This window comes from Bos taurus, chromosome 12, assembly GCF_002263795.3.
Source record: "Bos taurus isolate L1 Dominette 01449 registration number 42190680 breed Hereford chromosome 12, ARS-UCD2.0, whole genome shotgun sequence".
Taxonomy (NCBI): Eukaryota; Metazoa; Chordata; class Mammalia; order Artiodactyla; family Bovidae; genus Bos; species Bos taurus.
The window spans coordinates 70,656,954-70,683,858 of record NC_037339.1 but is presented as its reverse complement, the minus strand read 5'-3'; the positions used below and the strand labels follow the sequence as shown (position 1 = coordinate 70,683,858).

At 39.8% G+C, this 26,905-nt stretch overlaps 1 protein-coding gene across 1 annotated transcript in view; it reads right to left on the bottom strand.

Annotated features, from left to right (window-relative positions):
- Positions 1–26,905, bottom strand: part of LOC101906567 (ATP-binding cassette sub-family C member 4-like) — a 378,587-nt gene that overhangs the window by 35,844 nt on the left and 315,838 nt on the right. The window contains 3 exon segments of the mRNA XM_025000155.2: positions 3,210–3,344; positions 9,077–9,182; positions 9,770–9,942. Of these exon segments, the coding sequence (XP_024855923.2) occupies positions 3,210–3,344; positions 9,077–9,182; positions 9,770–9,942 (414 nt within the window).

Genomic DNA, 26,905 nt, shown 5'->3' with positions numbered 1-26,905 from the left:
TAGTGGGGAAGCTCTGACTGGGAGACACTCTAGTACAGAGGTCCCCAACCTTTTTAGCACCAGAGACCAGTTTTGTGGAATACAATTTTTCCATGGATTGGGTTGGGGGATGGTTCTGGGGTGATTCAAGTGCATTACATTTATTGTGCTCTTTATTTCTGTTTTGTGGCAATCTTAGGTTATTTCACCTCAACTTTTAGGTTAAAGTTCACGCTCCTATGAGAATCCAATGCTGCCACTGATCTGACAGGAGACAGAGCTCAGGGGATATGAGAAAAAGCTACAAACACTGATGAAGCTTGGCTTGCTCACCTGCCACTTACCTCCTGCAGTACTGCCCAGTTCCTAACAGGACATAGACCAGTATTGGTCTGTGGCCTAAGGGTTGGGGACCTCTGCTCTGGTAGGTAAAAACACTCTGTGAGTTTCAGGAATTAAAAATAAATCAGGGCTCCAACTACAGCTTCTCTATATCTGCACACAATATAAGTACTTATGAAAAGTTCAGAACATAGACTTCTCATCCCTATTCCAAGAATTGAATTCTCATGCTGCCAACTCTTCAGCCAGCTCGATGATGCTGTGCAACTTCCCACCCTGTGAAAAGTGGAAGGTACTACTCTTCATCTCTAAGAAGAAGGAATGAGGTGAAACAGTGACAGAGGAAATGTGAGCTACATTTTAGATAAATCTCTCACATAGAAATACCATTCAGTTCAGTTCAGTCACCCAGCCATGTCCAACTCTTTGCAACCCCATGGACTGCAGCATGTCAGGCTTCCCTATCCATCACCAATTCCTGGAGCTTGCTCAAACTCATGTCCATTGAGTTGGTGATGCCATCCAACCATCTCATCTTCTGTCATCCCCTTCTCCTCCTTCCTTCAATCTTTCCCAGCATCAGGGTCATTTCCAATGAGTCAGTTCTTCACATCAGGAGGCCAAAGTACAGTAGCTTCAACTTCAGCATCAGTCCTTCCAATGAATGTTCAGGACTGATTTCCTTTAGGGTTGACTGGTTGGATTTGCTTGCAGTCTAAGGGACTCAAGAGTCTTCTCCAACACCACAGTTCAAAAGCATTAATTCTTTGGTGCTCAGCTTTCATTGCAGTCCAACTCATATCCATACATGACTACTGGAAAAACCATGCTTTGACTAGATGGACCTTTGTCAGCAAAGTCATGTCTCTGTTTTTTAATATGCTGTCTAGGTTTGTCATAGCTTTTCTTCCAAGGAGGAAGCGTCTTTTAATTTCATGGCTGCAGTCACCATCTGCAGTGATTTTTGAGCCCACTGTTTCCATTGTTTCCTCATCTATTTGTCATGAAGTGATGGGACTGGATACCATGATCTTAGTTTTCTGAATGTTGAGTTTTAAGCCAGATTTTTCACTTTCCTCTTTCACTTTCATCAAGATGCTCTTTAGTTCTTCTCTGTTTTCTGCTATAAGGATGGTGTCATCTGCATGTCTGAGGTTGTTGATATTTCTCCTGGCAATCTTAATTCCAGGTTGTGATTCATCCAGCCCAGAATTTCACATGATGTACTCTGCATGTAAGTTAAATAAGCAGAGTGACAATATACAGCCTTGACGTACTTCTTTTCAGTTTGGAACCAGTATGTTGTTCCATGTCCAGTTCTAACTGTTGCTTCTTGACCTATATACAGATTATCTCAGGAGGTAATTAAGGTGGTCTGGTATTCCCATCTCTTGAAGAATTTTCCACAGTATATCTAACAGAAATACTGTGAGATACTTGGAATATGTTTTTAAGATATATTTAAAATATTACAAAAGTAAATTTATTCTTTACAAGTGAAAAATCTGGGAAATGCAAAGTACGAAGTATGAAGAAGTAAGTATGCACCTGTAATTTAAAGATCAGAGATTTAGTTTCAATGGGGAAGCCTCACTACACACAGTTAGAAGCCTCATCCCACCTCAAGCCATGCATCTCAAGGGGCAAGAGCACCAGACCATCATTCCCTCCTTCCATCCTTCCATCAACCCCACTCTCACCTTGTTCCAGAAAGAATTACAGGCAGCTGCATGACAATGACTAAGTTCCTTTAAACCAGACCTCTGTGCAGGCATTCTTGCCATTTCTGCTTGTTCCTCTTGTCGTAACCACAGAAACCCAAGGCCATGAGTCAGCAAAGCAAAAATATCAAAACAGAAACATTTTGACTGGGACCAGGGGACCAAAATGACCAGGGATACCATCATGGAAATAGCTATCCTAAAAAAAAAAATCAACTATATGTGACAGCCGTCATATAGGCACCCTAAAACTTTTCTTGAAATACACCTGCTGTCTCTTAGAAGGCAGGATGATAGTTCTTAAAAAATTAGTCTGCTATCCTACTCATTTGCTAGCAAATTAACAAATTTCTTTCCTTTATTCTTTGAAACTTGTCTTCATTATTCTCATTCAGCATTGGAAACAAAGACCAAATTTTTCAGTACAAAACCACATGACCTGAGTGTTACCCATTGAGCCCCTTCCTCACACCATGCACAGTGCTTAGTGCTTCACACACCTGATCTCTGAGAAAGTGCTCTGTAAACCTTCAGGCACCATTCAGACTGCAGTGTGAAGGTATTGTGAGCTCCTGATTTGTCCTGATTACAATTTTATTTTCTGTGCTAAAGAAAGCATGGGGGGCAAATGCACCTAACTTGAAACAACAAAGAATTAGAGAGAAAGTGTCAGTATCAGGTAGGAGTTTTATTTACAGATCAGAACACAGAAGAGACCTACACTTTTCCCTGGAAGATTTTCCTAGAATCAAAATACTCCAAATTTGTTCCCTTAAACTCTCAAATTTCCTGGATATTCTTTGACAGAACTTGTATCACAAATGTGCTGAGCACCAATCAGAATGAATGTGAAAGGTCTGCAAAATGGGTGTCCTGTGCTCTGTGAGAATCTGAACCCAGAGTCTAAATGTGTGCCCAGTCCAATCCAAAATCTCTCTCAGGTGCACGTGCATGCACACATCCTGACCCCACCCCCACTGCTTCTGCAGAGTCCCAGCAGACCTGGCTTCCACCTGCAACATGTAAAGATCCATTCATGAATCTTTGTCTCTGGAGGCGTATGATTGAAAAGGACACAGAGAGCTTGTTACTGGACCCCTGCTACCAAATCGTGAGGAGTGAACTGTGGAGATAAATTTTAATTACAACTCCCCACAGTGGGCTCACCTGTTTTGCTGTTTCAGTGAGGGCAGCGGCCTTGGCCTTGCCCAGTTGTTGCACCATCTTGTAAAACAGGCCGTCTCTATTTTGCAGCAAAACATATGGCTCATCATATTCTTCTAGTCTTCCTGAATCCAAAACCTGTTAAGCAGCAGAAGGAAACCTGTTAGTACACAACATTTCACAGCAACTTATTATAACTCCAACAATATTTCAAAAAGGGGCAGGACAGGGATAATACAGAGAATCTATTTGGGTGGTAAGACTGGCTGGTATTTAAATAGTTTGATTACTCTAGTTTACTAGTAGATCAAGCTCTAACCCAATGTTTTACTATTATAATGTTATAGGAATAGAAGAAAATCAAAGTTTTAGACTATGATTACAGGCACTTAACAATCTATAGCATTTATATTCTGTCAATGGCATTTGGGGTTGTTATGATTAGTTAGTATTTTTAGCTTTCAGACTCTAAGATTTGAGAGTTGTTTATACAGACATTCAAAGCTGGGGAATTTCTTAATTCAAGAAAATCAAACTCAATTTATCTAAAAAGTACAGTTGCTGCTGCTGCTGCTAAGTTGCTTCAGTCACGTCCGACTCTGTGTGACCCCATAGACAGCAGCCCACCAGGGTCCCCCGTCCCTGGGATTCTCCAGGCAAGAACACTGGAGGGGGTTGCCATTTCCTTCTCCATTGCCGGAAAGTGAAAAGTGAAAGTGAAGTCGCTCAGTCGTGTCTGACTCTTAACGACCCCATGGACAGGGCTCCTCCAATCCATGGGATTTTCTAGGCAAGAGTACTGGAGTGGCTTGCCATTGCCTTCTCTGAAAAAGTACAGTGGTATCATATAAATCAGACAACAGTGACCTGACAGCAAATTAACTGTCAAGTTGGTTTAAAAACACTGAGCAAAACTTGGGAAAAAAGTAAATGTTTCCAGATTATGTCACCTCTTTGGGGCTGAATCCCTTGTCAGTGAGGTTAAAGTGCTTCTAAAAGTTGGTTTTGGTTGTAGTTTATTATCCTGAGAGTGAAAGCCTGACAAAAAAGAGTTGCTACATAAGCAGCTTTAGTATAATCGCTCTGCACTGAAGAAATATCTAGAAATCCAATTTTCTCTTTGAGTAAGACTAAAGAAGCAATTTTTCCAGTAGTCATGTATGCATGTGAGAGTTGGACTATAAAGAAAGCTGAGCACTGAAGAATTGATGCTTTTGAACTGTGGTGTTGGAGAAGACTCTTGAGAGTCCCTAGGATTGCAAGAAGATCCAACCAGTCCATCCTAAAGGAGATCAGTCCTGGGTGTTCATTGGAAGGACTGATGCTGAAGCTGAAACTCCAGTACTTTGGCCACCTGATGTGAACAGCTGACTCATTTGAAAAGACCCTGATGCTGGGAAAGATTGAGGGCAGGAAGAGAAGGGGACGACAGAGGATGAGATGGTTGGATGGCATCACTGACTCAATGGACATGAGTTTGGGTAAATTCCAGGAACTGGTGATGGACAGAGAGGCCTGGAGTGCTGCAGTTCATGGGGTTGCAAAGAGTCAGACACGACTGAGCGACTGAACTGAACTGAAGACTTTGTACTAGCTTTATATATAAATTAAACAAATATGCCCATAAGCATAAATATTTCCCCTACTTTCTACTGCAATTTTTATTACACTCAGGCTCAAATTATTTACTGTGTACCTCTTATACATTCACAGAAAAATAAAACAAATCTGATTTAGCTTTCAAGATTAATAAAGAGTTAAGTAACACACAGGAAAAACACATTTGAGGAACACAAGAAAATTTTTCATTAATTTCTGAATTATTCAGCAAATATTTATTACACATTTAATTGCATTCCTGTCATTATGCTAGATGTTGTGGAAGAGCCAAACACAAGTAAGTCACAGCCTCTGCCTTCAGGGAGCCTGTACTGAGAGGAGAGAGAGAAGGAAATCCTCAAATGTCTACAATGCAAGAGAAAAAAATAAAAAGGAGTTTAGTAACAGAAAAGATGACTTCTGTCAGAGGTTCTGAGTATGAGCTTCAAGGAGGAGATCGGGCAATGAACTGGGCCTCGAAGAATGGATAGATGTGAACATGCAGAAGTGGAGGTGGGTGGGTAGACAATGGTCATTCCAGACACAGGGAATAACCTAGGTCAAGAGGGCTGGAGGAGAGACTGGGATCTCCTTAAGTGCAGGGTATGCAATCTCCCTTGTTTGGTGTTGCATCTCAGGTCCCTGGCATTGTACATGACAGGTAACAGGCACTTAATACATGCTCATTGGAAGTTAAATGAAAAGGAAACTAAATTCAGGGCATGAATGAGTGACTACCCAGTGGTATAATCTGTCAAGACTATAGGATGAGATCAGGAGCTTTGGAGAATGAGTCTAGCTGGCATGGGGAATAGCAATGCGGACCTGGAGGACCACATGCCCCAGATTGATGACTGTGGCCAAGAGGGAGAGTGAGAGGGGAAATGAGGGAGGGACAAAGCAGGGTTGAGGACTGAAACTCATTTACATCAAATATTGGAATAAAAGAAAGAAAAAGGACAGTGAGAGAGGAGGGAGAGTTGAAAGGAGCAAGAGTTTAGTGCAGCTCAGACTCATGTCAGGCAACAAGAGCTGAGATGGGACCCAGACTGAAAAATGCCAGGAACAGAATTTTACCAACTTAGCCTTTACATTTATGGCTTTGATCAAAGATTCTAGATATTTCAGAACAAATTGACATAAACAACTATAATTTTTTTTCTTTGTGTTCAGAAAAAATATGTATAGTGTTAACTTTTTATTTTAAAACCCTTTAATCTTGAAATTAAAAGTCTCCTGTAATCTCCAGGTATATCTTCACTCTTCCCATAACTCAAGTTAAACTCTAAAGTAAACCACACATTCAATTTGGTGTGATAAGAATCCCTCAACTCTCAACCCCAATGAATACCAACCTCAAATTGCTTGCCACTCTCTAGTAGGTTTAGGAAAAATACATTATATTATCTGAGTCAGTTATATAAGTGCAATAAAGATGTGTTTAGCTGGCTTCTGTATCTGCTGATATTCCAGCTAGTTGTCCTAGGCATAAAACTGAAATGGACCCAATGCAAGATAATTTAATTCATTTTTATTGGCAGGATATCTTCAATGACAATGGGGTGGCTGCAGGGAGAGGTGGAGGGCAAGGACAGGGTGAAAGAAAAACCTGAAAAAGGGCTTGAAACAGGTAAAGTTCACAGCATCATTCACTTACTGTGGAAGAAGTGAGAACAGTATAGAAATGCAATGCTGAGAGATAAGAATTAACAAAGTGACAGGTAAAGAGTAGAAGGAAAAGGTCACTTTTCCCATTAGCATTCAAGAACACAAAATGAGTGACTAAAGATGCTCCATGCTAAACATCTCTGGATTCTAAGAGTCACTGTTCTACAATCTTGGATTGTCACCCGGTCCCTCACAAACTCTGCAGGAGAAGCCTGCTTCCTACTGAGATGTTCTTGTCCTGTGACAAGCTGCACTGCTTGGAGCCTAGAGCATCCCTTTGGTTGGCAATCCCCGACTCCTGTCATCTGCCTCCACAGAGCTCACTTCTGTGCATATTCAGCTCAGGGGAGTGAGGCTACAGGCACTGCCTCAGTGCTGACAGTCTGGTATCTATTCAGTCCCCACTGATGATCCCACCTGACAATGCATGGGGAGGAGGGTGGGATGTGATTTTCTAGAAACTGCCCAAGAAGTCAAAAGTTCCATTATATCATTGGACATAAGGAATTTGAGGTATTACTGACCATTTATTCCTGATTCTTACCTGTTTAGTGTGGACCATCAAAATCACTGGTTAACTCTATCTGCTGCCTCTTGTGCATTGTGCAGGCCTTCTTTATCTATTTACTTCATCACTAATCAGCATCAATTGTATACTCTGGAGTCTTGTGATGACTAGTATCTATACAGTGGGTGAAATAAGCTCATTGACCCAGACTAGGTTAGGCTGAAAATACCTTGCTTCTTTTGGGCTTATTTGCTGCCAAAGGTTTTTCCTTTGAGGGATGATTTCCTTGTCATTTAATAAGCCACAACCTAAAATCTATTGAAACTCAGCAAGCAACAGAAGGGAAGAACAAAGAGAGAGAGAATAGAAAGAAAAAGAGAGAAAATGAAGGGAGAAATAAATGGAGGAGATAAAGCTATGGAAAGAAATATTAAATTACTAAGGATGAAAGAGCAATCAAACCTGAAAGAAAGACACTAGACAGACATCCAGAGACCAAAGTTTGGAGCTTGCTGTGTCTGCAATGCCTGGATACATTGTATAAGAGACTTGCTAGTAAAAAAAAAATAAGAGAGAGAGACTAGCTAGTTGTCCATCTACAGTCACTCAGTCTCCATCTGCCTTTCTTTCTACACTTTCATCTGTGATGCAGAAGTTGTCTCTGCAAATCATATTTCAGAGGCTCTTTGGCCTGCTGGCCCTTTGTGAGGTTCTGCCAGTAGGGGGCACTAGAGGGAGGAGGAAGGTGGGAAGCAGAGCAAATGGTCTCCCTCCTTTCTGCTACTTCTGCAGCATAACTCCAGCTTCTATCAGCACATGGAGAACTAGCCTCATCATGCTCACTCACAAATATGACCAGTAGCTAGACAATGACCTCCCCTTGGAGGTCGCTCAGTCATGTCCGACTCTTTGCAACCCCATGAATTACAGCACGCCAGGCCTCCCTGTCCATCACCAACTCCTGAAGTTCACTCAAACTCATGTCCATCGAGTCGGTGATGTCATCCAGCCATCATCCTTTGTCATCCCCTTCTCCTCCTGCCCCCAATCCCTCCCAGCATCAGGGTCTTTTCCAATGAGTCAACTCTTCGCATGAGGTGGCCAAAGTACTGGAGTTTCAGCTTTAGCATCAGTCCTTTCAAAGAACACCCAGGACTTGTCTCCTTTAGAATGGACTGGTTGGATCTCCTTGCAGTCCAAGGGACTCTCAAGAGTCTTCTCCAACACCACAGTTCAAAAGCATCAATTCTTTGGTGCTCAGCTTTCTTCACAGTCCAACTCTCACAGCCATACATGACCACTGGAAAAACCATAGCCCTGACTAGACGGACCTTTGTTGGCAAAGTAATGTCTTTGCTTTTGAATATGCTAGCTAGTTTGGTCATAACTTTCCTTCCAAGGAGTAAGCATCTTTTAATTTCTGTACTGAACTGAACTGAACTGGAGGACTCAGCACTGACTCATAAGACTTCTTCTCTGAGTCTTAGGTCTGGAGATCTGTCCTAGGACATAGTCATTTCTTCCTAAAATTATTACCCCAGTGATTCATTTTTCCAGTCCTCCAATTCTTGTGTAACAAATTTTCTTTATTAAATCCTTTCTGTTTAAATACTTTTTCTCATTAGGCGTTTTCTCCTCAATGACTCCCCTCTGAGAGCACATATTGTAAATGTCCCAACAACTTGGAAATTCTTCAACTTCACCTAACAACTGCCTGGCAGTGTAATGAAATGCTGTTTTTATTAAGGGAATACAAAAATGCTGAAATAACTGTGACACAGTAAAAATGACTTTGTTGCACCACTCTGAAATCTGAAGTCTCATTGTGAGTTTGGAATATTTTCATGGTTGGATACCTTAAAAAAAAACAGCAATTCAAATAAACTTTTAAATGGAAATAGAAAATTACTGAATGTATTATTTAATAGTACATTCTGAAACTACACTTAAGTACTTGAGTTATTGTCAAGGATGAGAGGGGAAAAAAAGAATTAATTAATTAATTAGAAGTTTTAATCAAGTTATACAAGGAAGAATAAATTTAAAAATTGAAGGTAAATGGAGACAATGGAAATCCCATAGGTGAGGGCCTTACCATTATCCTGTCACTGTCAATAATGGTGCTCAACCTGTGTGCGATGGTTAGCACAGTACACTGTGCAAATTTCTCACGGATCTTTTTTTGTATTAACTCATCAGTGCTGGAATCAAAGAATTGCATTTAGTTAAGTAAAGACAGGAAAAGCAGACTTAAGACTTGAAAATATCACATGATATTTTTATGCTTTTAATAATCAATAGTTAAGACATAATCCTGCTCTTGAAACACTAAGTATAAAAAGTCTTTGTTGTTGTTTAGTTGCTAAATTGTGTCTGACTCTTTTGCAACCTCATGGATTATAGCCCACCAGGCTCTTCTGTCCATGGGATTTCCCAGGCAAGAATACTGGAGTGGGTTGCCATTTCCTGCTCATGAAATCTTCCCAACCCAGGGGAAAGTCTACTTGGAAACTTACTACTTTTCATAAAACAATGGAAAGTTTTCTTCCTGCCAAATTACTTGAAACTATCAGGAGCTGGATTTACAAATCTAGCTCTCTCAGGATGCCTGATAACAACATTATTACCACGTTTTGATTTCTTCCTCTGTTTTCTGGAATTATTGTTATCAGGAGATGTCTTTGGGGCAAACAGAGCACATAAAAAACATTTCTCAACATCACTAAATATTTCCCATTTACCATATTTAAAATTCAGATTCCAAGTTTCATGAATCTCAGCTCCATACCTTGGATCCACATGTGCTGTGGCTTCATCAATAATCAATATCTGATTTTTTCTGAGAATATTCCTGGCAAGGCACACCAGTTGTTTTTGCCCAACACTTAAGTTCGATCCAGATTCTACTAATTCAGTATCCATTTTATCAGGAAGCTCTTCGATGATTTCTTTAAGTTGAACCTGTGCATATAGAAAGAAGAATGACATTTTCTTAAAACAACTACTGAAGTAGACAAGCCTCTTAGACACTAGAGCTTTGATGTCCTCAGGACTTCTTATGTATCTTACATGTACAGCCAGATGATGGGGAGAACTCTTTCCAAAGAGTGTTCACTGAGGAAGATGGTGGAGTCAACTCAGGACAAAAAGGTTTCAGTGTCCCCCACACTGACTTAAGGATTAGTTAAGAAAGTCTCTCAAAAAACTAAGCTATTTCTCTCAGTATTATTTGAACAGAAAAGTTAAAAGGACGCTATGGATGAGTCAGATTTCCCAAAAATAGATTTTGTAAAGGAGTTACTACACTAAAGTAAATTAAAAACATATATATATTGATTGTAGGAAGTATGGTTCTCTAAATATATAATCTTATCAGCACTTTACCATTTTGCAAGGTCTAAATGTCTAAAAAAAAAATAAATTCAAACAACGGCAAATTGTACCTCATAGATCAGTAAAACTAGAGCTATTTTGGTGATGATTCTTTCTCATGTTTAATTCCATAATTGTGAACAAGTCAAGTGTGTTTTCTTCAATGTTATAATTTTGAAAAGTTTTTTATTAACTGTAATTTATTTACTATATTATTTTAGTTTCAGGTATACAGCAAAGTGAATCAGTTTATATATATATATATATTATATATTTATATATTATATTTATATATATTTATATATATATATCCTTCAGATTATTTTCCACTGTAATTTACTATCAGTCAGTTCAGTTTAGTCGCTCAGTCCTGTCTGACTCTTTGCCACCCCATGGATTGCAGTGCACCAGGCTTCCATCATCAGTGTCCATCACCAACTCTCCGAGCCTGCTCAAACTCATGTCCTTCAAGTTGGTGATGCGATCCAACCATCTCATCCTCTGTCATCTCCTTCTCCTCCTCCCTTAAATCTTTCCCAGCATCAGGGTCTTTTCAAATGAGTCAGTTCTTCACATGAGGTGGCCAAAGTATTGGAGTTTCAGCTTCAGCATCAGTCCTTCCAATGAACACCCAGGACTGATTTCCTTTAGGATGGACTGGTTGGATCTCCTTGCAGTCCAAGGGACTCTCAAGAGTCTTCTCCAACACCACAGTACAAAAACGTCAATTCTTCGGGACTCAGTTTTCTTTATGGTCCAACACTCACATCCATACATGACTGCTGGAAAAACCATAGCTTTGACTAGGCAGATCTTTGTCAGCAAAGTAATGTCTCTGCTTTTTAATATGCTGTCTAGGTTGGTCATAGCTTTTCTTTCAAGGAGAAAGTGTCTTTTAGTTTCATGGCTGTAATCACCCTCTGCAGTGATTTTGGAGCCCAAAAAATAAAGTCTCTCACTGTTTCCATTGTTTCCACATCTATTTGTCATGAAGTGATGGGACCAGATGCCATGATCTTTGTTTTTTGAATGTTGAGTTTTAAGCCAACTTTTTCACTCTCCTTTTTCACTTTCATCAAGAGGTGCTTTAGTTCTTCGCTTTCTGCCATAAGGGTGGTGTCATCTGCATATCTGAGGTTATTGATATTTCTCCGCATCTCACATGATGTACTCTACATGTAAGTAAATTAGCAGGGTGACAATATACAGTCTTGACATACTCCTTTCCCAATTTGGAACCAGTCCATTGTTCTGTCTGGGTCTAACTGTTCCTTCTTGACCTGAATACAGATTTCTCAGGAGGCAGGTCGGGTGGCCTGGTATTCCCATGTCTTTAAGAATTTTCCACAGTTTGTTGTGATCCACAAAATCAAAGGCTCTGGCATAGTCAATAAAGCAAAGGTAGACATTTTTCTGAAACTCCCTTGCTTTTTCAATGATCCAACAGATGTTGGCAATTTGATCTGTGGTTCCTCTGCCTTTTTAAATCCAGCTTGATCGTCTGGAAGTTTACAGTTCACTTACTGTTGAAGCCTGGCTTGGAGAATTTTGAGCATTACTTTACTAGTGTGTAAGATGAGTGCAACTGTGAAGTAGTTTGGACATTCTTTGCCATTGCCTTTCTTTGAGATTTGAATGAAAACTGACCTTTTCCAGTCCTGTGGCCACTACTGAGTTTTACAAATTTGTTGGCAAATTGAGTGCAGCACTTCAACAGCATCATCTTTTAGGATTTGAAATAGCTCAACTGGAATTCCATCACCTCCACTACCTTTGTTCATAGAGATGCTTGCTAAGGCCCATCTTACTTCGCACCCCAGGATGTCTGGCTCTATGTGAGGATCACACCATCATGGTTATCTGGGTCATTAAGATCTTCTTTGTATAGTTCTTCTGTATTCTTGCCACCTTTCCTTAATATCTTCTACTTCTGTTAGATCCATACCATTTCTGTCCTTTATTGTGCCCATCTTTGATGAAATGTTCCCTTTGTATCTCTAATTTTCTTGAAGAGATCTCTAATCTTCCCCATCCTATTGTTTTCCTTTATTTCTTTTCATTTTTCACTTAGGAAGGCTTCCTTATCTCTCCTTGTCATTCTTTGGAACTCTTCATTCAGATGAGTATATATTTCCTTTTGTCCTTTGTTTTTCACTTCTCTTCTTTTCTCAGCTATTTGTAAGGCCTCCTCAGGCAACAATTTTGCCTTTTTACATTTCTTTTTATTTGGGATGGTTTTGATCACTGCCTCCTGTACAATGTCATGAACCTCCGTCCATAGTTCTTCAGGCACTCTGTCTATCAGATCTAATCCCTTACTGTAAGGTACTCTAGTTGCCTGTGCTATACAGTAAATCCTTGTTGCTTCTCTATTTTATGTATAGTAGTTTGCATCTGTGAATTTCATACTCCTGATTGATCCCTCTCTTTCCCCTTTGGTAACCGTAAGTTTACTTTCTATGTCCGTGAGTCTGTTTCTTTTTATATATACATTAATTTGCTTTATTTTTTTTTTAGAATCCACATATAAGTGATATTAGATAATATTTGTCTTTCTCTGACTTCACTTAGGATGATATTCTAGGTCTATCCATGTTGCTTCAAAAAGCAATATTTCATTACTTTTTATATCTGTATAACACAATATACATACATATATACATATAAAATATATATATTTATGTGTGTATGGTGCCACATCTTCTTAAACCAATTTTCTGTTGACACACACTTGAGTTCCTTCTATATTTTGGCTATTGCAAAGAGTGCAGCAATTAACGCTGGGGTGCATGTATCTTTTCAAATTAGTATTTCCTTTTTCCCCCAGATATCTACCCAGGAGTATAATTGCTGGCTCATGTGGTAGCTCTATTTTTAGTTTTTTAAGGAACTTCCATACTGTTTTCCACATATCAATTTACATTCCCACCAACAGTGTGTTGGGGATTTCCCAAGTGGCTCAATGGTGAAAAATCCAGTTACCAATGCAGGAGATGAAAGAAATGTGGGTTTGATCCCTGGGTCAGGAAGATCCTCTGAAGAAGGAAATAACAACCCACTCCAGTATTCCTGCCTGAAAAATCCTGTGGACAAAGGAGTCTGGCTGGCTACAGTTCATAGGGTTGCAAAGAGTCAAACATGACTGAGCATACACACACACAGCAGTGTGTTGGAGTTCCTTTTTTCCCACATCTTCTCTAGCATTTATTATTTATAGACTTTTTGATGATAGCCATTATGACTGATATGAGTTGGTACCTCATTGTGGTTTTGATTTGCATTTCTCTAATAATTAATAATGCTGAGCATCTTTTCATGTGTCTATTAACCATCTGTATGTCTTCTTTGAAGAATTTCATAAATGTTTTTCAGTGAAAACTCAGGAAAAACAGACCACGACACAAGTTATTTCCCCCAGACTATGGGTATAGGTGGTATTTGTATTAATCTATCCTCATAAAATCAAAATTGTAAGATTAAAAAATCAACTTTTTAACTGCCAAAGATAATCTGAAACTATATTGAGTTGCAGGGGTCAGTTCAATGAATATTTGTTTTGGAGAAATATTATAGATTAAGAACAAAATTCAGACTGTGCTTGAAATTAAAGAACAGAGATGAAATGAGTCGCCAATCCAGGTTTGATGTACGATACTGGATGCTTGGAGCTGGTGCACTGGGGCAACCGAAAGGGATGGTACGGGGAGGGAGGAGGGAGGAGAGTTCAGGATGGGGAACACGTGTATACCTGTGGCATATTCATGTTGATATATGGCAAAACCAATACAATATTGTAAAGTTCAAAAAAAAATTTTTTAAATAAATAAAATGATACAATTACACAAGTTGGTAAAAAGGAGATATTTAATAATAAATCTTGCTCATGCTCAAAATATATATATATATATATATATATATATATATAATTTAAAAAAGAACAGAGAGTAAATACACTTCAAATTAAAGGATTAAAGATTGATGAGTGATGGCCAATTAGCAGGTACACAGAATTACAAAGGCAAATTACAGAACACCAAGGTGAGTGGGCAATGTTTTCATGGTATCCTAAATGCTGGAGTACTTCCATGAATGTTATCCTGAATTGTGTTCCTTTTGAAAGTCTAATCCATAGAAATGGGAATTCTGAGTAAGGATTAAACATGGTATTAGTATTTAGTGATAGCATGAAAAGTATGCAAAATTTGAAGGATAAGATATGGATTATGAGATAAATGGCTCCATTGAAAATTATAAAATGGAAGTCAGCTTAATCACCCCCACCCCTGCCTACCTCGTTACAAGGAAGAAGCCTTACCGAATATTCTATGAAACATATTCCATAAATCTAAACTCAAGTGATGGGACTGATCAAGTGTGTAACACTGGCAAGACTTTCTCTTTTCCTTCTGAGTTGACTTTGGTAATCCTTGTAAATGCAAATTGGTCTTTCTTAAGACTGACATGATGACTGTGAGGAAATAACCTCAAACCTACTGGTGACTCAGGTGATATCTCATCACTAATCTGATTTTTACTTTCCTTCAAGTTGTCTACATATGCCTGACAAGGAATAAGCTGTTGTGAGGTGAAAATGTTTTCCAGAACACATGGTTTTCTGAGACTCTAACTTCATTTATGGATCAGGGATGGTTATGACAATGCTGCAAATAAGACCCTTTGTAGTGTAATCATATAATCAAGTTATAATTATTTGAAGGGAAAAAAAGACAAAAGAGACAGTAGAGAATAACTAGGAGTTACAACTGGAGAATCTGAAAACATATCAGATAATAGTGTAGTACAGCAAAGTGAAGTGAAAGTCGCTCAGTCATATCCAACTCTTTGAGACCCCATGGACAACAGTCCATGGAATTCTCCAGGCCAGAATACTGGAGTGGGTTAACTTTCCCTTCTCCAAGGGATCTTCCCAACTCAGGGATCGAACCCAGGTCTCCCACATTGCAGGTGGATTCTTTACCAGCTGAGCCACCAGGGAAGCCTAAGAATACTGGAGTGGGTAGCTTATCCCTTCTCCAGGGGATCTTCCAGACCCAGGAATCCAACTAGGGTCTCCTGCATTGCAGGCAGATTCTTTACCAACTGAGCTATCAGGGAAGCCCAATAGTGTAATATTACTATTAAATTTCTTGAGTGAGATATTAGCATAATGTTATTAGGAACATTAGGTGCCGGGAGCCGGCGAGAGGCACTCCACTCATGGCAAAGGTCATGACGAAGGAGGCTTGGCATACGCAAAGGTGGGATCGAGCCTCAGGAGTCCCCCTGGATATTCTCGAGCATCTACCCCCAAAAAACCAGAGTCTGATGTTGGGGGCCAGAGTGAGGTACTCCGCCCATGACAAAGGTCATGAGGAAGGAGGCTCGACATACGCAAAGGCGGGATCGAACCTCAGGAGTCCCCCTGGAACTCCTCGAGCGTCTACCCCCATAACCAGAGCCTGCCTACTTTACTACTTTGTGCTCTTACCTACACCTCTGACTTTACGGGGGGCTGTCCCCCACCACCTCTTTCGGAGAAGGAGTTAACCTAGAGCTCCAGTCAATAAAAACTCTTGGGTGTGACAAGAGTGTTTTAACCTACAAACTCCTCTGAAGGTTCTCTAGCCTGCCTGACAGGCTCGTCGGGCCACATGTGATTGCTCACAGCCTCCCAGCCAATCTTGAGAGGCACAAGATGCTTTAAACCCTCTAAAAACAGGTTCCTTAGAAAAGTTAGAAAACTATAAGTATAGTGGGCTAATTAGAAATTGTGTTGGTGAAGGGTTTTTCATTTGTTGAGCCAATGTTTGTTGCTAAGTCTCCATATCCCCTGCCCTTACACACATTAATGAATATATAGAAGAAATAAGTATTAACCTTTGATATTAATCACGTTAGACCTTAGGCTAAGTAAATTCTTTCCTTAACTAAAACCCACTACACCCTCACCCTGTAGGAATGTAACTTTATTTGGGTGGCGTCTGTTTTGAGAATAATCAGCCCTGGAGAAATAAGTGTCCTGATTGACTGACTGCTGTCACAAGGAGAGGGTCGTAAATTGTCAGCAGGCCCCCCTGGCCAGAAGATGATGTAACACCCCTAAGACCTCTGTATACATTTGTATGAAGCACCTGACTTTGATAAAAGTCAGGACTGCTGACCCCGCGTGACTTTTGCATAACATCTCAGTGTATAAAAGTAGACCATGGAAAATAAAGAATTGGGATCAGTTTCTTGAAATACTGGTCTCCCCATGTCGCTCTCTCTCTCACTCTGGTTGAGTCTCCATCTGGAGCGCGGAACCCACCATGCTTACTAATTATGCCTGGGCTTCTAAGATCCGACCGGGGAGGCCTCAGTGTCTCCTCTCCTTCGGGAGAACGGAAGGACGCCTGCGGCCTACGTAAGTGGTGCAAACTTCTTGTCTTGAAGTTTTATTGGTCTCCGGCGTAAACCAAGCTACTCAGCCTCTTTTCTCCACTGAATTTTCCTACTGAGCTATCCTCATTCTATTACTCTTTATATCCTTAATTAACGTTTAATTAAGCAATTGTATCCTGATCTTCGCCTACGCCGTCTCTCCTTCGAATACCCTGGATCAGCCGGGGCTGGTCCCCGGCAGGTGGCGCCCGAGACAGGGATTTTCGAAGGTAAGCTCCCAAAGCAATCAGAGCCATCAGCCCTATTGCTCCCCGTTCTCGAAACAACTGGGTTACCAGCCCTCTTGTTCCCCCACGGAGCAGTTTGGGGCACCAGCCCTACTGCTCCTCCCTCGGAACAGTTTGGGCCATCAGCCTACTGTTCCTCCCCCCGGAACAATCTGGGCCATCAGCCCTATTGTTCTTCCAATGTTCGGGACGGCTAGGACCCCACTCGAGGGTGCCGCGGACCCCCCTGTAGGATAGACAGGGCGAGAGGAGTGGGAAGTGTTGAAAGTGTTAAAGAGTTAGAGTTAGAGAGAAAAAATGGTTTCTGAAGTTAAAAGGCCAAAGAAAAGCCTGATCTTTTTAAAAGCTAAAAGCTTTATCTTCTATTATGTTTAACTTTCTGACATGGATAACACTGAAACTAAGAATGGCAACTCTTTATACAAGTAATCTTGAAACTGTTAAAGAGGCTACTGTTAATTTAGATACTTGGGTGAAGGTGAAAAAAACAACTAAACACTTATCCTATAAATATGATTAAAAATGTTCTGGATCCTCGTCGTGAGGCTGTGGGGTGACCTATGGGAGAGGCTATAGCGGTGGATGGTAGTGGGTCTCCACCTTCTGCACAGATCATATTTTCTGCCATTGACAAGGAAGAGGAGGGACACTGTGCTCTACCTCCCGAGGAGTGAGAGGGCTTACAGGACGCTGCGGCCGGGCGCCCTGGCGAGCCCCCTCTCCCTCTACACAAACCTTTAAAAATTTATCCAACAATTTCTGATTTAAGGCGACTACTCCACCTCTGCTTGCACCTCCCAGGGCCTAAAAATTCCCCAGTTTACATCCAAAGTCTCCCAGAGCATTGCCTAAAGCTGAAAAAGATAAAAAAGATTTCTCTTAAACAAAGGAGCTTTTAAAGAATACACAATATACAGAGCCTGCTCCTTGCAGAAAAACCCCCTCAGGGGGGCTTCACCCAAGCAAAAAAAAAAGAGAGAGAGAGAAAAATAAAAAGAAAAAAGAAAAAAAGTGAAAAATAAAAAAGGAAAGAAAATAGAGAAAGATCTAAAGATAGAAAAAGAACTAAAGAGTGAAAAGGAGAGAGGAACGGAGGAGGAAGAAATCAGGGAATGCAGCAAGATAGAAAAAGGAAAAAAGGAAGTTAGAAAAAGAGATACAGAGAGAAAGAGAGGGAGGAGGAAAAGAAAAAGTTAGAGAGAAAGAGGGTAAAGGAAAAGAAACGAAAGAAAGAGAAGGTAGTAAGAAGGAAGAAGGGAGAATGAAAGAGGGAAACAAGAAGGAAATGATAGAAAGTAAAAGAGAAGAGAAGAGGAAGGAAAAAAGATAGAGTGAGGGAAAGAAAACTTGAGAAAGATTTAAAGAGAAGAAGGAAGAAAAAATCAGCAGAGGAGAGAGGAGAGGACTTACAGGACACTGTGGCCAGACGCCCTGGCGAGCTACCTCCCCCTCTGCGCAAACTTTAAAAAAAACTTATCCACCACTTTCTGATTTGGGGCGATAGCCGCCGCCTCCGTTTGCGCCTTCCAGGGCCCAAGAGTTCCCCACTTTGCCCCCAAAGCCTCTCAAAGTGTTGCCTAAGCCTGAAAAAGATAAAAAGTTTTTTAAACAGTGGAGCTTTTAAAACAGACTGCATGCACAATATGCAGAGCGTGCTCCTTGGAGAAAACCCCCTCAGGGGGGTCTCACCCAGGCTAAGAGAAAAGCCAAACGGTAAGGGGATTTAGCAACAATATTAACCCTTGACGAGGTTACTCCAATTCCAACGGGAGTGGCTGGCCCCCTACCTGAGGGCATTGTAGGACTTGTGCTAGGGTGTAGCTCGATTTCTTAAAAAAAAAAAGAAAGAAAGAAAAAGAATAAATAAATAAAAAGAAAAAGAAAATTTCGGTGGTGCATGGTGTAGTAGATTCTGATTATATTGAGAAATTAAAGTTTTGTTCTCACCGCCTACTAAAACTGTGCAAATTAATAAAGGTCAAAGAGTAACACAGCTTTTGCTTTTTACCTTATTATCAGACAAGAAAAACCTTGACTTCTCAAGCTAAGAGCCACAGAGCATTTAGATTTAGTGATCTAGCTTTTTGGGTGCAGGGAATTACAGCTCCAAGGCCTTTAAAAGATCTTTTAATTCAAGAAAATAAAATGTCAGGGCTATTAGACACAAGAACAGACGTCTCTTAACATTGCTGGAAAAGACTGGCCTAGTTCCTGGCCCACGTATAATACTGAAAATGAGTTGGTGGGATTAGAGAAAGTGATATGCAGGGTGAGAATGCTGTAGAAAAAAAAAAAAAAAGGTGAGGGAGAGTTTAAAACCTTGAAGAGTAGTGAGTTCCCTGTTGCTGGAAGTATTCAAGCAAAGATTAGATGGTTGCTTGTCATCTAAAAAGCTATAGACCAGATTTAGGTTACAAAACAAAAACTGGAGAAGCTTATAAAGATGTTGTGCAACACCTCTTTACTTGCTTCTCATATTTAGGTGTGCCAAAAGTTTTAAAAACTGATAATGCCCCTTTGAAGCTGTGGAGAGATTGTTTACTAACTTTAAATGATTTCCAAAAATTATTAGGGGACATTAATTGGATACGCCCTCATTTAAAACTGACTACTGCAGATTTAAAGCCTTTATTTGATTGCTTAAAAATTGATCCTAATTCCAGTTCTAAGAGAAAGTTGACTAATGAGACAGAGTTAGCTCTTGTTGAAGTGTATGAGACTTTAAATGGTCAGTTAATTAGGATTAATATTACCAAAAGATGAGATTAAATTATTCTTGCCATAAAACATACACCTACAGGATACTTGTGACAAAAAGGCCCATTGGTTCCATCTACCAGTGACCCCAAGAAAAATAGTTTTATCTTATCCCAACTTGGTGGCACAATTAATTATAAAAGGAGGAAAAAAGAAGTGTGGAACTTTTTAGAAAAGAAGTAGCAAATATAGTAATTCCATTCAATAAGGATCAACTACAAGTCTTTTACAAAGTAGTGATGATTGGCAAGTTGCCCTGATAGATTTCAGGGGTCAAATTTTGTTTCATTTGCCCTCAAGCCCCCACAGTAGTTAAAAGTTCAAAAATGTTAGATTGGCAGTTTGAAGATACCTGTGGAACTTTCCAACCCTACGTAGTTCCTACGCTCCCCTTTACCCTATGGGGGAGGGACGTGCTATCTCAAATAGGAGATACTCAGAGAAGGGTTTTCTCAATTTCTTAGTGATCAACAGGCGGTACAATTAATAATACTATATATATTATTATAAATACATAATATAAATATATTTGCCTAATTGCAGTTTGCCTAATTAGGTATGTGTATAAATAAAATATAATAGAGGTATACCTAATTCTATTTATGGATCTATACTTAATTAATCTGTATATAATTAATATGTATAGTATATATGCATATTATACATATACTGTATAATCAAATATATATTGCAGTAGTATAATGTGTGTGGCTGATATTAATTGGTATGGATTGATGTGCTGTGATGATATATGTTCTATATACTGTATAATTATATATGTGTGACATGTATTATTGCAGTACATTGGTTTGTGTTGGCTGGTATTAGCTGTGTACGTGTTGTATTGCTGTAATATATATTAATTAACATTAATTATAAAGATTAATTCAAGTATATTATGTCAATAAGTTTATACTTGTTGAAATGCATAAATACATATATAAATACATTTTGCATTTAGATATATTTGTTTACCAAAATGAGATAAGGAGGTTATACATTTATTGTTTAAATTTATACAGAGACCCAAACTAAACATTAGACCTAAATTAACATATCCCTAAATTTATGTTGTTAAATTGTAAATTTTAAAAATTTAAAAAATTAAATTGACAACTGCTTGACAATTCTTTTACCATAAAACCCCCATAGGTGTAATTGGGGTAGCCAGACAAAAAATTGGTTTTATGGCAAAACAGCCCCCCATAAATACTGAGGATAAAAATACTGAGGATAAAAAGCGATCTGCCTTTAGTCTTCCATCAGAAAATCTTAAATAGCCTTATTTATGGTTTCAGTGGAAGGAATGAAAAATAGCCCCACCCTTTGTCAAAAGTTTGTTAGTGCTGCTTTAGAAGATGTTAGAAGTAAATATGAACAAGTCTATATGATCCATTATATGGATGACATCTTAATTGCCCACCCTGATAGGGCTCATTTACAAACTGTCCTCCAGGATTTGACCCAGGCATTAACAGACAGAGGCTAAAAAATTGCCCCAGAGAAAATTCAAGTCAATCTGCCCATAACCTACTTAGGACAGGTTATCAGTTCAGAAACTGTAACTCATGTCCCATTAAAATTGAGAAAAGATCACCTTGTTACTTTAAATGATTATCAAAAACTTTTAGAAGATATTAATTGGATCAGACCTTATTTAAAATTAACCACTGCTGAATTAAAGCCTCTTTTTAATATTTTACGTGGGGATCCTGACCCAACTTCTAAAAGACAATTAACTGCTGAAGCTCAGGAAGCTTTAGACAAAGTAGAAGCAGCCCTATCTGATAGCTATGTTAAAAAGAGTTAATTTACAGACAAACTGGCAATTCCTCTGCTTAGCTACTCCAACTGCGTGCCTACGGGAGTTTTATGGCAAAACGGCCCCCTAGAATGGGTCCATCTCCCCACCCAAGCTAAAAAAAAAAAAAAAAAAAACAGTGGCTTCTTATCCAGGACTGATACCTATGTTGAAATTAAAAGGGAGAAAACGGAGCATTGAATTATTTGGTAAAGAGCCATCAGAAATTGTAATTCCACATAATAAGGAACAACTTGATGCTCTTCTAATGTTTGATGAGGACTGGCAGATTGCCGTAGGAAATTATTTTGGTCAAAATTTTTGCATCATTTACCCTCACATGTTTTGCTGAATTTTATATCCTGACATCCAGTTATTTTCCCTGTCAGATGTAAACAATCTCCTATTCCAAATGCTCAGATAGTTTTTACTGACGGGTCAGCAAACGGTAAAGCCTCCATAGTTACTAAAAATCACCAAAAGGTTTTAGAAACACAGGAAACTTCAGCTCAAAGAGCTGAAATAACAGCAGTCATAGAGGCTTTTGCTATGTTTGCAGATGAAGAATTTAACCTTTATTCTGATTCTCAGTATATTGTCAGGTTGTTTCCACACATTGAAACTGTGGTTTTTGTCTAAAAATAAAACTACCATATTTCATTTGTTAACTAAATTACAGCAACAAATTTGGAAAAGAAATAAAATATTTTTCACTGGACACATTCGGGCTCATTCCGGATTGCCCGGCCCTTTAAATGCCTTTAATGATTTGGCTGACTTAACCAGAAATACAGTGGCTACTGTGATTGAGGAGGCCAGAGCCTCTCACTCACTTCATCATCAATATGCTACTGCCTTAAGATATCAATTCCAAATTCCCAGAGAAACTGCTAGGGAGATTGTGCGTTCTTGCTTATATTGCCCCACTGTTTATAATAGTCTACCTATGGGAGTTAACCCTCGTGGTCTCAAACCTAACATACTCTGGTAAATGGATGTAACTCATATCTCTTCATTTGGAAAACTTTTCTTTGTTCATGTAACTATAGATACCTTTTCTCATGTCATTATTGCAACGTCTTATACCAGAGAGGCAGTTAAAGATGTTATACAACATCTCTTTACTTGTTTTTCATATTTGGGCCTACCAAAAGCTCTGAAAACTGACAATGCTCCTGCTTACATTTCTAAGTCTTTTCAGGAATTTTGTGTACAGTTTCAAATTAAACACAATACAGGCATCCCTTATAATCCCCGGGGACAAGCCATTGTGGAAAGAGCACATCAAACATTAAAGCTTCAAATTCAAAAATTAAAAGAAGGGGAGTTTAAGTATAGTTCTCCCCATCAAATCTTGCAACATGCTCTTTTCGTAATAAATATTCTAAATGCTGATCTGGCTGGAACTACTGCAAGGCTTCGTCATTGATGCCTGGAGCAATTAAATGCAAAACCATTAGTTAAATGGAAGGACCTCCTCTCAGGACAATGAAAGGGTCCTGACCCATTATTAACTAGCGGTCGAGGATGTGCTTGTATTTTTCCACAGGATGCAAATTCTCCAATTTAGATCCGGGACAGGTTGATTCTCCATGTTGCAGACCCCCAGACATCCAGTTCCCCCATTGCTTCGATCACAAAAGAGGAGCCCGCCGGCAGGGGAGACAAGATAAACATCGAGATCCCGGCGAGACTGACAGGGCAGCTGCAGCGTGAACTCCAACCAGAAAATAATTCTACTTATTCTGTTTTAGCTTATCCACCCTTGCCTTATGTTTTCCTTTTTACTAATGACTCCAACAAACTTAATGTAGGCATGAATTATTCAGGTGGACCTAACGTAGTGACTTGTGAACAATGTATGCTTTCATCTTGTTTAAACCCTCAATGTAATGTTTGCTCCTTTGTGGTGTTACAATGCCCATCCTATCTTATGGTGCCTATATGATAGCTATGGTCTTACTGTGTTACAACAACTGCAGGATTTAATGCGATCGCGACGGTTTGTGGTCTTACTTATTTTAGGAATATCAGCTTTAATAGCAGCAATTACTTCTGTTACTGCGGCAGCAATATCATTGACTCAACAAGTGCATACTGCCCAATATGTTGATACCATGTCTCAAATTGTTTCTTTAACTCTAGCAACACAGGAAGCTATAGATAGGAAATTAGAGATGAGAGTAGACGCATATTGGGACTGAGTTACAGGCTTTAAAGGTGAAGATGGCGTTGACATGCCACACTGATTACAGGTGGATATGCATGACATCTTTGAAGGTAAACGAGACAGATTATGAATGGGAAAAGATTAAAAATCATATCTCAGGTGTTTGGAACAGTTCTGATATTGGCCTGGACTTAGGGAAACTTCATAATCAAATACAGACCTTGGAACACTCTCAACTGGATTTTACCGCCACTGGAGCAGCTAATGACTTTTTTCACACCTTCTCTAACTTTTTTCTGGAAAAAATATTCTGTCTAATATCCCTAGTCTCTAATCCTACTTCTCATAATCATTCTTCCTTGTATTGTCAGGATTCTCCGGCAGAGCATTCGGAGGCTTGCGACTGAGCTGCATCTGGCTGTTTTAAGAAATAAAAAAGGGGGAGATGTTGGGGGCCAGAGTGAGGTACTCCGCCCATGACAAAGGTCATGAGGAAGGAGGCTCGACATACGCAAAGGCAGGATCGAACCTCAGGAGTCCCCCTGGAACTCCTCGAGCGTCTACCCCCATAACCAGAGCCTGCCTACTTTACTACTTTGTGCTCTTACCTACACCTCTGACTTTACGGGGGGCTGTCCCCCACCACCTCTTTCGGAGAAGGAGTTAACCTAGAGCTCCAGTCAATAAAAACTCTTGGGTGTGACAAGAGTGTTTTAACCTACAAACTCCTCTGAAGGTTCTCTAGCCTGCCTGACAGGCTCGTCGGGCCACATGTGATTGCTCACAGCCTCCCAGCCAATCTTGAGAGGCACAAGATGCTTTAAACCCTCTAAAAACAGGTTCCTTAGAAAAGTTAGAAAACTATAAGTATAGTGGGCTAATTAGAAATTGTGTTGGTGAAGGGTTTTTCATTTGTTGAGCCAATGTTTGTTGCTAAGTCTCCATATCCCCTGCCCTTACACACATTAATGAATATATAGAAGAAATAAGTATTAACCTTTGATATTAATCACATTAGACCTTAGGCTAAGTAAATTCTTTCCTTAACTAAAACCCACTACACCCTCACCCTGTAGGAATGTAACTTTATTTGGGTGGCGTCTGTTTTGAGAATAATCAGCCCTGGAGAAATAAGTGTCCTGATTGACTGACCGCTGTCACAAGGAGAGGGTCGTAAATTGTCAGCAGGCCCCCCTGGCCAGAAGATGATGTAACACCCCTAAGACCTCTGTATACATTTGTATGAAGCACCTGACTTTGATAAAAGTCAGGGCTGCTGACCCCGCGTGACTTTTGCATAACATCTCAGTGTATAAAAGTAGACCATGGAAAATAAAGAATTGGGATCAGTTTCTCGAAATACTGGTCTCCCCATGTCGCTCTCTCTCTCACTCTGGTTGAGTCTCCATCTGGAGCGCGGAACCCACCATGCTTACTAATTATGCCTGGGCTTCTAAGATCCGACCGGGGAGGCCTCAGTGTCTCCTCTCCTTCGGGAGAACGGAAGGACGCCTGCAGCCTACGTAAGTGGTGCAAACTTCTTGTCTTGAAGTTTTATTGGTCTCCGGCGTAAACCAAGCTACTCAGCCTCTTTTCTCCACTGAATTTTCCTACTGAGCTATCCTCATCCTATTACTCTTTATATCTTTAATTAATATCTAATTGAAGCTATTGTATCCTGATCCTCGCCTATGCCGTCTCTCCTTCGAATACCCTGGATCAGCCGGGGCTGGTCCCTGGCAGTCTGCCTACTTTATTGCTTTTTGCTCTCACCTCTGACTTTACTGGGGGCTGTCCCCCACCACCATCTTGCTCTCTCTGAAAAAGAGTTAACTTACAGCTGCAATTAATAAAGTTCCTGGGCATTAGGAGTGTTTAAATCTAAACCCCTCAGATAGCTCTCTAACTCGCCTGACAAGTTTACCTGGACTCCTACAGCTATGCATATGATTGTTTACAGTCTCCCAACCGCAAGAGGCATGGGAAGCTTAAGATATTCAAATAGCTTAGAGCCTCTCAGAGAGTTAGAAACTGTCAGAATAAAACTAGTATAAGATTTCATTGATGAGCCAATGCTTGCTGCCAAGCTTCCACATTCCCTGTATTGTATCCTTGAATGTGTATTAATTAATATAGTTGGTATGTAGAAAAAATAAGTAGTGGCCTTGGTGTTAGCAACTTTAGACCCTTAAGGTAATAAATTCTTTCCTTTGTTGTAAACCCATTACACCTCTGCCCTATAGGAATGCAATTTTATCTAACACCTTTGGAGGATGGCGCCAAACCTTAAAATAATTACTCTTAGAGAAAATAAGTCTTACGGTTGACAAACCTTTGTCAAGAGTCATAAAATGTTAATAGGCCTTCTGGCCACAAGATGATGTAAATCACCGAAACTATTTGTATATGATAAATTTGCAGGAAAAAAAAACCCTAGTTTTTGATAAGGATCAAAGACTGCTGACTTTGCATCCCCTATTATCCTCTATGTGTAACTTAGGGTATAAAAACCCCTGTTGAAAATAAAGCTATGGGCCTTGCTCACCAAAGCTTGGTCTCCCCATGTCATTCTTTCTTCTCACATTCTGGCTGAGTCTCCATCTGGAGTGCAGAGGTCCTCTGCGACCATTTATTTGCCTGGGCTTCTAAGACCCACTCGAGAAGGTGTCTAAGGTGGGACACCTTCCGCTATTCAAGAGGGCGCCTGCGGCCTCCGTGGTCAGAGCTAACCTGGTGTCACAGGTTATATTGATTTTCCACGTAAACCAAGCTACTCAGCCTCTTTTCTCCACTGAATTTTCCTACTGAGCTATCCTCATTCTATTACTCTTTATATCTCTAATTAATATTTAAATAAATCACCGACGCCGTCTCTCCTTCGAATACCCTGGATCAGCTGGGGCTGGACCTCAGCAATTAGGAGAATGTTCTTGTTTTTTAAAAGTGCATGTTTATGTATTTAGGATGAGTTGCAACTTTAAAAAAAGTTTCTGCAACTTACTTTCAAACAGTTCAGCAAAGTATAGATGATAGAAGAGAGAAAGCAAATACAGAAAAAATATGAACAACTGGTGAATTTTGGTGAAGTTATATATGTGTTCATCATACCATTCCTTTCATGCTCCTGTGATTTGAAATTTTTAAAACAGAAAATTG